This window comes from Vanessa tameamea, chromosome 8 (genome assembly GCF_037043105.1).
Source record: "Vanessa tameamea isolate UH-Manoa-2023 chromosome 8, ilVanTame1 primary haplotype, whole genome shotgun sequence".
Classification (NCBI taxonomy): Eukaryota; Metazoa; Arthropoda; class Insecta; order Lepidoptera; family Nymphalidae; genus Vanessa; species Vanessa tameamea.
The window spans coordinates 13066052-13079986 of NC_087316.1; the positions used below are offsets into that span (position 1 = coordinate 13066052).

The window sequence follows — 13935 nt, forward strand, 5'->3', positions numbered from 1 at the left end:
GCCGAGCGTGAAGATAATAGCAATGTACCAATATCCTTTATAGCTGTCGGTGCAGTACACACAGAGTCATTCTTTGATCCGAAACGTTCCAATATGAAGAATATGTGGGCAAACTAAGGAAAAAATGCTACAAATTTAACAGCGCCGAGCTTCAATTTACATTTTTAACATTATAAATATTCTAATATAACAAACAATTCCAAAAACCATTAAATTGTACGATAAGATTTTAACAACAGGGAACAACAGGAAAAAACTAGATTATTCGTCAATTGGTTCATTTAACATATTTATTTATATTACAGATTTAATTAGCTTGCATTTAAATACTTTCTAAGGCTAGCATCGACTGATTATTATTGTAAATGTTTGAAGACTTATATATTGGTAACCTGTATCAACTTTCGTAATGGTTTTGTCTTAGTTAATTATCTCATTTTTGTTTTTAGTTTTGTTTTATGATATTGTATGATAAGGTAGCAAATGCCCGAAGGAATTGGCACTACATGAAGTTTTAACCATTTCTTAAATAACCAATGCCAATAACATAACAGTAATTAGTATTGATGCTTGGCGCTACATTAAATGATGATTGGATGGTAGCTGCCCAGGCGGGCTTTCCGAAAGACCTACCACCAAGTAAGTTGACAAGTGTCACGATGAAGGGCTTCGATCTGGGCCCCGTAGCCGATGAAGTCAGGAATATAATATTTATACATTTTTATTTGCTAATTTTTGTCTCTTAATTCAACCAGTGCAAGACACAAAGCAGTTTACTTCAATCGAACTGAATGCCAATGGTCAAGTATTTACTCCCATGAGATGCCCGTATTACATGTGTATTTGTGTGGAAAATTAGAAAAATATCAAAGAAGAACCCAATAGTCGAGCCACAATAAATACTTTGTCTCCGCAAAATACTTTCCACTGACATGTTGCCGAACCGACATCTTGAATGTCTCATGTAAACTATATATTTATGTACATCAATACTTTTGTATTTAATTGGACTTTTCTTAAAAGTATTTTTTTTTCTACAAATTTTTCTGCATGTGTGTATGTAATTGAACTCTTTTAAAATAATTTGGCGGATTCCGATAAGATATCTTTACATCCTTGGATGGTTTGGATTGGACTTGATAGGTGGCGTCTTATTTCACCCAGACAAAGCCGGGGCGGGTAGTTATGTATTTTATAAAATAGAAAAGATAGGTTGTCGGCCTTAAATTATTTAGCTAGAAATATTCTGGTTGTAATTTTCAATGTACTTATAAAATGTTCTCCTGACGACTTTGGTAATTGTAACCATTCTTTAGGAAGTCTAAACGAGACATATCACACACAGCCCACAAGCAAGTGCAATTTCCATTCCCTTTGTCTGAAAATCCGATGAGAAGGAAATCCAACACGAGCGAAGAGTACAGGTGAAAGACCAACTGCTTTATTTACTTTCTGAAGCACTGGAATGTAAACACAGCTAATTTCTAGACTGCAGAATGCTGCTGTGATATAATCGATTGTAAAACTTAATAGCATTTTTTTGACTTAATTCGGCATTTGAATTTAGGATTTCAGGATTTACCACCAACCATCCATTCCAACCATCGGGACAGTCAAGTGCTTTTATAGAAAGTGAATAATTGCCGTATTTGAAGACAACGGACTGACGACTGTCTCTTACATAAGTATTACAAAATACTAAAAAAACTATTCGGAAACTAAAAAAGTATCTTCATATTTTTTTTATATCAACCAGTTTAACAAAGCGCGAAGAAACTATTCGTAGTAAATTTAAAAGGCAAGACCTCATTGCGAACATTACAAGGATGGTTATAGTTACCGATTGAACCGTTTTATCACAGCTGATAATAACAGTAATAATATTAAATGATGGCTCTTTCCCAACCAAGGGATAATGACCCAACATTTACGAGTCTATATCGATATACGTATATACCTAAAGACGTTATCTACACAACTGAAAGTTATCACACATACAATACTATACAAAATAACACATATCACAACAGTAGCCGTGAAAATATTTAAAGTAAACAAAATTTAATTTGAAAATTACGACTGAATTGTATATTTGTTTTTGTTTTTTTTTAATTCGTTTTTTAAATTGTTTTTATTATATTGTTTCATTCTGTCTTCACCGTGCCCTTGTTGAACTCAATTGCTAGATTTATATATACATTTTGTTTTTTTTTTATAGAAATTTAATATTTTTAGTTTTATAGAAAGTTAATATTTTTAATGAGCTTAGCAGTTTGATGTGCCTGGTTGGTATACTCGTAACTAATAATTGTTACAATAGCATTTTACTTTTTTTATACACAAGTATATTGCAAGCATAAACACTTAAATTGACTAACGTCTGCTTATTTGAAATCTTCGCTCCTATCGATTTCACTTCCAGTGGTGCGTTACTTGGTTCGTTTTGATTCACCTCTTGTTATTCAATTGCCATACATAATGTTTTGAATCGCTGTGTGTTGTCATTGACGGCGAGAATTCAAATACAGACACAAGGAACTCTAGCCACAAGCATAGTGAATATAACGTCTAAAATCCCGTATCTGTTTGGGTATTGACAGTGTATGGAATAGCTAATAAGATGACATTGTATATGGGTAGGAGATAGCGCTGTCGACTTCTGAATATTGTCAGGTTATACTGATTAATCTAGTTCAACATTAAGAACGCATGCTTAAATATTTTGATTATTAAAATATGCAATAATAAGGATGAACTCCGATTTTGCACGCGTGCAATTTATTAATAAAGAATATTACATTATATTAATATATTTTATACCCTATAGCATTGAAAAATAATTGAACTTTCTATCAGTGAAAACAATTTTAGAATTACGTCAATAGCTCTGGATGTTATCCCTTTAAAATTTTAGTATAGATTGCTTATTAATTGTTAAATATTGACCATTTTATTATATATACAATTAAATGTATTTGTTCAACTATAACGTTAAGTAAAACAGCCTATAAAACTTTCATTGGACACAGATACCATCTCTTATCGAAAAAATGTCTAAATAAAGTGTATAACTTGTATAATCTTCAACGCCCAGTAGATATAGCATGTTGGCTCCTCGAATTTATTTTAGCAGTTATTCGTTTCGTTCCTTAAAGTAGAATTACGTTATTTACAGTTTCGCCAGAATTATGAAGGTTAGAACTTATCAAATTGAATTCCATGCGACTTACAAATATGATAAAAGAAATATTAGGAATATCGTCTAGATTGATTAATAATTAAAGCTTGCCCTGTAGGCAACGACGCTACGCAAAATGTAGTTCTCAGAACGTATTCGATCGCAACGGTTTCCTATATAACCTACAATATCTCAAGTCCCCATTGAGCTGTGCTCGTTAAAATTAATGTTTGTTCAAAGATAAGCCGTTCCTTGCGGAACAATATCGTACTTTGCACGTGAATTATACATCTTCCCAGTTCCATGACTTGATTAATGCCTGCTCCGCTCAGTGTTGTGTTACTAGAAAAATCAATCCGCCACGAACATGGAATCTACCGGAGTTCTAGCCTTATATTATAAAGGGAAATATAATCATACTATAAAATTTTAAGTTATATCGATCGAAACCATACACGATATATTTATATAAGTTTATGAGTAACAATGAAATTATTCAAGTTATGGTTTTATTTTGTTTTTCAATCGTATGATGTTCTTAAGAATATTAAACATGAAAACGTATGTATTACAAAGGAAAGCTTATCTTTATTTCTTTCCAGCCGCCCTAGAGTGTACAGTCTAAATAATATGTTGGTATAAACATTACATTGAGTTGAATTTAGAATTATCACATCTGCTAATGGGCTATACAAAACTAGGCCAGAATCGGAAATCAAATGGTCGATAATATAAAACGATTATCAGCGTTACTTAAACGTTATCGATACCTTTAACATACGACTAACGTTATTAGACATAAATATCGTATAATCTTTTTTTTTTAATTTATTTATTTCTGGAAGAGTCAAGTCTCAACCGCTCATAGAGTCTGGTACTGTAAAAAGTATAAACTACTCTTAACAATATCAATGCGCTCCAATATTGAGCTCTTAAATGTTTTATCCCTTTTAAGAATATTGGCTCACTCAATGGTGAATGGTGATGGTCCGAATCAGTGCAAATAATTCGAAATTCGAATTTTTTGGCAATACTTTAACACGCTGAAAATCATCCATGTTAGCTATGGGCTATGAAAATCCAATGCAACAAGAACATATTTAATTCGCCTGTTTTCATCTCCAGCTCTGTTTGCGACCGAAAAATCACCAATGCTCAAATCATACAGTATAACCAACGTAGCCAACGTAACAAACATTTGGCCAATGTCATTCCAACTGCTCGTACAGATCGCTTCGAGTGTATTTTTTTAACCTTATACATACACGTCACTTTATTTTCCCCGCTATCAAAGGACTGCTAGCAATAATATATTCGTGCCACGATTTGCAAAGAGTTGATTCCTGGAAATAATTTTTTTACGACAAATTTCTGACGACCGGTTAGCGCAGTTATTGTAATGGCGTGAGCTGTTCCGGATTCGGTCCCCACGTATGCTAAAAGTATTCTTTAGCCTACATGCTTTATATGTTAAGGTGATATTTTTAGCAATGATAGTTTCCAAGATTTGGATACGAATATTTAATTACAATTTCGAACAATCTGTTTTAATTTAAAAGCTAGTAAATATGGACAAACAATTATTATAGCTATTTTAGTAAAATATTGAATTGATTTTAATTACTGAAATTATTAATAGTATCTTTTAATCAACTTCGTAGGCTGCATGTCTAATACTAACAGGATTCGCACTGATCAAACACTGCCTAGGGTAACTTATAAACCCGTATTACATACAGTCCTGGGGTACATCTTAGGTGTCAAATAAAAGCTTTTTTTTATGTAGGAAAGCGGACGAGCAAATGGGCCAACTCATTGTAAGTGGTCACCACCGCCCATAGACAATGACGCTGTAAGAAATATTAACTATTCCTTACATCACCAATGCGCTACCAACCTTGGGAACTAAGATGTTATGGGACATAATAAAACGTATGCGTTAGTGTTGTTTTTTTAATAACTTTTTATAATAATGATATTATTAATAAATACCACCGGCACTATAGTCTTCTGATGATTATGATATATCTATAGTTATATATCTTATGTATTATTTATTAATAAATGGTAATTAATTAAGCATTATATCCATTATATTTTAATTTGCTCGTCCGCCAACATTAAAAAAAAGATTATTATTTTATTAAGATAAAACAGAAAAATAAAGAAAAAGTCTTTATTGCAAAACATGAAATTAAAGTTCGATAAACATTAATTTTATCAATTTAGGATGTACTAATCCCTTAAAGATAATCTTAAATAAAGAATCGTGATAGCACAATTTCTATAGATATATAACAATAACTAAAATTATATACTTACTTACTTAGTAACAACAAAATTTGATATTTAGAAGCCTTAAACGCAAGCAATACCTTATTTAAAGCAAACTTCGTCTGATCATAGCAAACTTTATAACGTAAGCAGTCTTGAGCATAATTATAATAGAATAATCGATCAATTTTGAACTTTGGTTGAAAGGATTTTAGTATTAACGGAACCTTTTTATAGGTGTGAGTGCCAAACGCATAACTTATACTGTGCTTGCAATTGAATAATGAAAAACTAAACATAAGTACATTATAAATTCTCTTCAAATTGCTTAGTACTTTATGAATACTGGAAGTCGATTATTAATAATTTATCATCAAATTAGGAATTACACCATAAAGTTCAAGATTGTGACGTCATTTACCAGGATAAATATTATTTAAAGCATGCTTCTTCTCTTTTAATAGTTCGTCGTTTTAGCGGTGGTAGGGTGCATACCCACCTAGGTATCACCTGTTCCTGAATTGTTCTACGGCAAAATATTAATATTTCATATTTATAGTTTCAAATATGATTGAGCCAGTGTAAAGTATATAAAAAATAGACACTAAATACATAACATCACTTGATGGGACCAACAGTGTAAGGAGTTATATTTTGCAGTAGTATGGTCAATAGATTGTTTAATTGGTAAATATTGCTATACTTAAAAGAAATAATAAAAAATATTGTTTTGGGTTAAAAATGAGTATCGTATTCGCAATGTGTATTATGTTGCCAAAATATCATATTTTTATATAAGAGAAATGTTTAATACACTATGGCACATTATGTTTATAAAAAGACTTTATTTTTTTATTATTTATTATTTACAAAAATAGTAAATATGTATATATATCCGTCACACTGCCTGAACCATTCATCTGTAGTCCGATAAAACACGATATCTATTGATTTTAGAACACGAAGTAAAAAAATATTATTTATTTAGGTATAATAATAAACTAAGAATGTTATATAAATAACACATGTTACACAAATATTTCCTACATATGTATGTTATATTCCGTGACTTCCTCACGGATTTTTATGTATTGAATTTTATGTTTTTTTTTTTTTTGGTATGCGAGAAATATAGTGATATAACTTCTATGGCTACAGGGCTTACAGTATTTATAATTCATGTAAACACAAAACAAAAATAATAAAGTATTCCTTAAAATTCTAGTTCATTCCTTTTCTCTTTTATGCAAGATATCAAGTTTCAGATATATCAATTAAACTGCAAAGATTATAATATTAAAAAAACGAAACCCCGTTTACAAGTAATTGTAGTCCGTTCACAAAAAAAAATATATTTCAAGCTCACAAAGCAGAATGCGTAGTTATTTTCTCTTATATATAAATACCGTCAGCTCCTAGACCAGCGTGTTCTTTGTATAATTTTTCATTGCAATAAAACTACGGCCGTTTCCTTTCAAGAAAAGCATGAACAATGTTGCAGCGTCAATGGATTATTGTACTTCAAAAAATAGAAAATTTCAAAAGATTACTCTTTTATGAAATAGTGGAGACGCGCCCAGAAATCGTTTGAGTTTTTTTAGACTGAAACGGGAACACTTGCGTCGCCCCGCAAGAAATCGATGGAGTCGTTGTTGAGTTTACCATTTCAAAATATACCTCACCTGAAGCTGAGATATTATATATATAAACAACAGAGACAAACACAGTTACACTCTCTGTTCCCTTACACTCAGAATCCGATGGCAAATTCGACATGACCGAAAAGACTTCAAGCTCAAGACCAACATCGTTGCGCGCTTTCCGAGACACGAGAGTGTACACTTTCAACTTTCTATAGATGTTAAACCATAAAATAAATAATGTTGATTAATAATTTAAAAAACCTTTCTTAGCAAAATGTAAGTTTGGTTTAAATTCAGTTGCAAAAAAACTACCAACTCACACTTATGTCAGTCTTGACACACACTACTACAAGGTACAAAATAGATGAAGATATACATTTAAAAATAGAACGCGTCGACCCCGAACATAGTAAATAATAACGTTGACGCAATTAATCTATCATACCACTGACATATTGTATATTGTATTCTATAGAAAAAAAAAATTTAATAAATGACAAACCTAGTATAATGTAAATAAATCTTACATTTGTAAATCCAATCTAATTTTTTTTCATCAACGCAAAAGAGCAGCTTCTTTTAAAACCATTAAAAAATGTAATACATAAAAATAAATTGAAGACGAACTCAGAAAGCGAACGCAGTCTCGATATATAGGTATATCTAAAGCAATAAATATTTATAAGACTCTTTGAAGAGCTCTACTTGCAGAAGATAAATGGAATCGGAGTACAATCATACATATATACATATTTAAATAAAAGCCTGTGAATAAATAAGGTCTTTTTTAATAATATGGAAACATTGAAATATAATTTTATACATATTTGAGTATAATTGTTGCCAGTGGTTTTATATAATTTAACAATCTATGATTTATACCTAGACAATGTGTCACACTAAAAATGGACCGAAACAAACAAACATACATACATTAACAGCCAGTAAATTTCCCACTGCTGGGCTAAGGCCTCCTCTCCCTTTGAGGAGAAGGTTTAAAGTATATTCCACCACGCTGCTCCAATGCGGGTTACACATGGTAACGGTGGATACACATGTGGCAGAATTTCGTTGAAATTAGACACATGCAGGTTTCCTCGCGTTATTTTCCTTCCGTCGAGCACGATATGAATAATTATAAACACAAATTAATTACATGAAAATTCAGTGGTGTTTTAAACACTGGGTCAACAAACGAGCCAACCGTATTATCTTAATGTGAGTGACACCTTCACTTGAGACGCTAAACGTCGTACTAGTTTACTAAAGTGCGTTTACTCAGAGGCCAATAGTTAACTACATTTTTTTTAAGACGCGGTCTCAGCTTTTGCAGTCTATTAAAACATATAAATAACCAAAGATTGAGATAAGTAATAAAGATTTAATTATCCTTAACACAGGTTATGTAAATAGCCCATAAAGGATAATAAGTTTCACTTTTTGTAAATTGCCAAACCACATGTAAATAGAGTACTTGGCTAAAAATAATATTTAATTATAGTCATTTGTAAACTCATATATATTTATAAAAAAAAGATGGTTACGTCTACTTAAAAAAAAGTGATATCAATTCGACATTTTTTAGTTTTAGCTCAAGTTAGATATTCCTCAAACTTGAAAAGAACGACAGAATCAGAAGAAGAAGAAAATGTATAAACTCAAGTTATCTGTACGTATCAGAAAATAGCTTAGCTTTTATATAGCATAGCTTTTATATATTAGAAATATAAAGTCTCATACATCTACCACCTACTAATCTCATCAGCAAAACCTACTATCACAAGACACATACTTTCATAATTCATGAATTCTTGAAATCTTGAATTGAATAATTGCTGATTCTTATGAACTAAGAAGTTGTATGTAATTTAAACATATTTATACCGGTATCGCAGGACACATCAAAAGTACTCATAAAAGTATATTTGGTTACCTAAACATATATATGTAATATGTCGCCGCGGCTGTGACTTTAATAAGTTGCTCATCAGGTGTAAAAACCTTTAAGCCTTTATGTTCTTCGTTTGGGTTCAAGCTTCCTTCATACCAAATTTCGCTAAATTTGGTTTAGTGATTTGGCCAAGAAAGAGTAACAAACAAATATACAGAGAAAAAGAGTTACTTTCGCATTTCAAATATGAGTATAGATAACATTTTATAACGTAGAAAAAAACACAAAAATATTTACGAAGTTATTTATACAATATCGAAAGCACTTATTTAAAATGATATGATATAAAATCATACATCTGACCTTTTAGGAACTTGCGCAATACGGTTGTAAAATTCGATAATTTAATTATTATACAACAACATATCTATGTAGAATTTAATCGGCAGTCGTCATTACCGTTATCTAACGCTAATGATGACTGCCGATTAAATTGACAACATTTGGAATCTTATCTATATAAAATAACATATTTTAGAAACATAATATTTAATATTTTATAAAATCGCATGAAATATATTCTAATTTTACGAATAATCTTCATTAGAATAATAACAAAAAAATATACATGAAAAAAATAACAAACACAATTGAATTTAAATAAAAAAGATTTTCACCGATGAGAGTGTTTACTTCATAGGCATCATCCGATCCGAAATGAAAAACTCGAAGGAATTTCCACGATATCACAAACGAGAACTTATCTCAAACAACGCAGTCGCTTGACATTTAGCTGATAAGAGCACGCGGGATGCGATGGCCTCCGATAACGATAAGGACGTATTTGTCACTAGTATTATTTTAGCCGCTATGAATAACGTATCCGTCGTCGTGGGAGCGGCCAGCAATCTAGGCTTCCATGTATTGAAAAAACTGACCAGGGTCTACAAAGGAAAAGTATATTTCACAACAGAAGATGAATCAGCCGGCTACCACATTTATGAAAACTTGAAAAAGACCGGCGCGAACATTGAATATTTCCGAATGGACGTAACATACACGAAGAGTATTATAAATTTTCGACATCACATACAAGACTCGGACGAGAGAATCGATCTGTTGATAAATAACACAGATTATGTTTCTACGGAGAAGAATCTATCGCACGCGGAAAAGGTTAGAAGAACGATGAGCGTCAATTTCTATGGTTATATAAATTTTGGAAAACTCGTTTATCCCCTTTTAACAGAAAATGCAAGAGTCGTTAATGTTTCTGGACCGGCTGGACTTTTAGCCACTATCGAAAATGAAGCGATAAGGAAAAAAGTGAGTAATCCGAAGCTCACAGAGGATGAATTAGTTGCAGTCATACAGGAATACGAAGAAGCAGTTCGGAAGGGTGTGGAGAAAACTGAAGGTTGGGGAATGAATTCCCATGCTATCAGCAAAGTCGCGTTAAGCGCTGTCACTTTCCTGCAACACCGAGAATGGTCAAGTAGAGGCGTGGTCATAAACTGTGTGAATCCAGGAAACATTACGAGTCGTGAAGATAGAAAATCGACAAAAGCATACGAGGAAGGGGCCAAAGCTATCCTGTATCTTGCATTAGAAGCACCACTGACATTAAAAGGAAACTTTGTGTGGAGTAACTACAGTGTGATTGAGTGGAACAGTGATCCGTATGTCGAAGTGACAACCGTATAGACAATTGTAACACCAGTGCCATTAAGAAAGGAACACAAAAAAAAACGACCGCAATTTGGGTTTCACGTGCGCACTACGGTCACATTTCTTTTCGCTTTACACTACTTTAAACTATTTTCACTGCAGCCGTGCAGTGTCTCGGTGCATTTCGTTGTGGTTATCGGTCGCTTCTGCTTTATCGCACCGATGTGTTAGGTTTCTTAAATATCTACTCTATTTATTTTGTGAAGTCGTTTTAGTAATAAATTTATGTGAATATTATGTTATTCCTTGCGTTTTATTCACAAGTGCTGTCTTTGAAGTTATATTCTCGAACACTGTAAGCTATGACGAATATAAATGAGCATAAAAATATACTATATTTATATCAGAAGATTGATTTTATATATTTTCGTTGTAATCCAAAATTTCGCAATTCGGTTTCGCACTGATCATAACATTCATCTTCAAATCAATCTTTTGATGTTTCATGTAATGTCATAACAGCTTAAACTGTGATAATACATAACTTAAAATTGCAGCATCGCAGTTAAAATTAGACAATAGAACTGTAATACTGTCAACAAACTATTTGCTAACCTACTTTGAAACTTGACAATAAGTCTCTTATCTAGATATTAGGCCGGAGATCTTGAGTTCTTGGATTCAAACTCGAGGGCGGACTGATTAAAGTTATTGAGTTTTCTTAATTCTTAGTAACAGCCCGGAGTCTAGATATAGTGCAAGCAAGTATAGCCGTTGGTCCTGAGCTTGAACTTTTTCCAGCCGTATCACATTTGCCGTCTCAAGGGATTATGAGAGTAAACTGTGTTTGCGAGTGTAACATATAAGGGAATATGCGATTGTATTTCAATACAAGGTTTAAGTTTAAGTCACAAATTTGATAAGATTTTCTTTTAATGAGGTATTTTAATTAATTTATATATTATTTTTTTATTAAGTCAGCGTGAATATCTTGTACTAAGCTATTTGTATAAAGTTTAATAATATTATTAACCTAATTGTAAGCGGTCACCATCAACCTAGACATTCAGAAATTTCTGTCATCACCAATGCGGCAAAAACCTTGTGAACTAAGAAGTTAGGTCCCTTATGCCTGTAAGTACTCTAGCTATATTAACCCTTCGTATATTAACACTGCTGTTTGGCACTAGAATAAATGGGTGATGTCCACCCAGACTGGCTTGCACCAAGCTATATTACCAAGTAAATAAACTAAGAAATTAACAATCACGTGCTAATTCTTACTGGGTTATCAAAATATATTCGTAGCTATCAAACGGATTATTATTATCATGAATGTGATTTTAATTCGTACTGTAAAAAAATATGTAAAGGAATTTCTTGTATTTGTAACATTGTATCTTATCAGTGAGAATATTTTAAGCGCCGTACTTGTTTATTTTATATTATGACATCAATATAAAAAATATCAATACCAGTACTAAATTATCTATAATTACTACTTGGTAATAATAATAATAACTTTACATATGGATACAATTGTGTCCGTACAATAAGATTTTTCGATAAGATAAGAAATATAGAGAACAGTACTAATAAAATTGGATTATAATTCTTCTTGTTATTTAAAATAGAATCTAGATTTCAATTCGAAAATAGTTTCAACTTTAATTAATCTTTTAAAAAGTGGATTAAGGAGTGAAAAATCTCCTACTTGATACGAGTTTATTTAATTTATTAAAACTGTATTCTGAATTAATAAACGTAAATAATAAATAAATGCGTTAAAAGGCTGGACGTCTATGAGAATTTTATTGTAGTTTCACTTGGCAGGTAGGGTTGACTATACCTGAACGTGTGGTTGCTGGACATATCGCACGACACTCTAACGAAGTGTGGCGCATCAGAACTTCAAAGACATTCACTGATGACGGTAGTCAACGGAGATCTCCCGCTATACCTCTGTTTGGGGGAAACGAGTTGAATAAGGTAGTTAAGATTGTCTTGGTAGCATCGTTTTATTCCGATTTGAAGAGTGAGTTAGCCAGTATACAGGCACAAGGGAGGTCTTGGTTCTCAAGGTTGGTAGCGCTTTGGCGATGTAAGGTATGGGTGATGCTGTTCACAGAACCACTGACCAACAGGTGGCCGATTTTCCAACCTGGCTATATTAAATTAATAAAATATATTACAATTTAAGCTTCAGATTAACTCAGGGAAATCAATGACAAAATCAAGACAACTGGCAAAAATAATAAAAAAGTCACAAAAAACAATTAAAGAAAATGAATCATGAAATTCGGTAGTGCTGGTACCTGGAACGAAAAATACCTAGAAATATTAAAATCCATGTGTACCAATCACTGGACCGCGTCTAAATGATCAGTGACTATGAATTGTCAATCAATAAATATTATCTCGAGAAACTTGCTGGCATTCTGACTGGATAGTAAAACCTTATCTCTATATTCAAAGTTCAAGCGATGATAGGAGCGATAGCAATTATAAAGACTACTCACTTATCACCGGATCTCTAGAAAGATAGCACAGAAAATCTAGATATTTGGTTTGGTGGTTTTACAAATGTTATAAAAAATAATAGTTCGCGATAAGGTCAATAACCTAATTTTGCAAAGTTTCGAATGTGAAATATCAATTGGCTCAACCGTAACGATCCACTCGTACACCGTGACGGCAAACGTCATGACCCTCCCCGCTCTCGCTCGCGACACCTAAGTATAAAACAACATTTTTTATTTTACTGTTTATTATTTATTAGTTTTAAAATCTTTCAGCCGGATTTACCGTCACATTTTTGTGGGGAAGAGTTCAAACTAAGCAGACGTGGATGTCGTTCGATTGTCGTCGTTCACACATCTGGTGACGAATAGGAGAATAGAAGGAAAACACATGTAGCCAAATAGTTTGGAACAAGGGCAGAGAAAAGAAGTAGATTACAATTTATAAATTACGCCAGACAAATAATTTCCGTCTGTATCATAGAAAGTAAACAAGTTGCTTAAAAAGTACTCACAGCTAGAAAAACACCTTGTGTTCTAATAAAGAGAGGAATTCAAATAACCTGAAAGTCGTTTCCGTCACCTCAACTTCAAGAACTGTATCCAATAAATGTGGTTTACGAAGTGTAATATGTAGAAATCATATTTCGTTGAACAGCCACATAAATAGAATCCCCCCTCAACTGTAAGATGCGTCGTAAATTTTTTACTACCTAAATTCGCTCACTACCCGACGGAGGAATAGATGTTCAAAGAAATTTC

General features: G+C 32.4%; 2 protein-coding genes and 1 long non-coding RNA gene across 11 annotated transcripts in view; 1 reads left to right on the forward strand and 2 right to left on the reverse strand.

Annotated features, from left to right (window-relative positions):
* Mmd (mind-meld) overlaps positions 1 to 13935 on the reverse strand; it is a 497564-nt gene that overhangs the window by 413828 nt on the left and 69801 nt on the right. The window lies entirely within an intron of this gene.
* Positions 4981 to 13935, reverse strand: part of LOC135193399 (uncharacterized) — a 38650-nt gene continuing 29695 nt past the window's right edge. Inside the window, exon 2 of the long non-coding RNA XR_010309214.1 lies at positions 4981 to 5075. This is a non-coding gene — a long non-coding RNA (uncharacterized LOC135193399). The remainder of the gene's footprint in view (positions 5076 to 13935) is intronic.
* Positions 9788 to 10956, forward strand: LOC113404764 (uncharacterized). Its single transcript, XM_026645767.2, has one exon. The coding sequence runs from the start codon at positions 9803 to 9805 to the stop codon at positions 10688 to 10690; it is 888 nt and encodes a 295-aa protein (XP_026501552.2). The 5' UTR covers positions 9788 to 9802; the 3' UTR covers positions 10691 to 10956.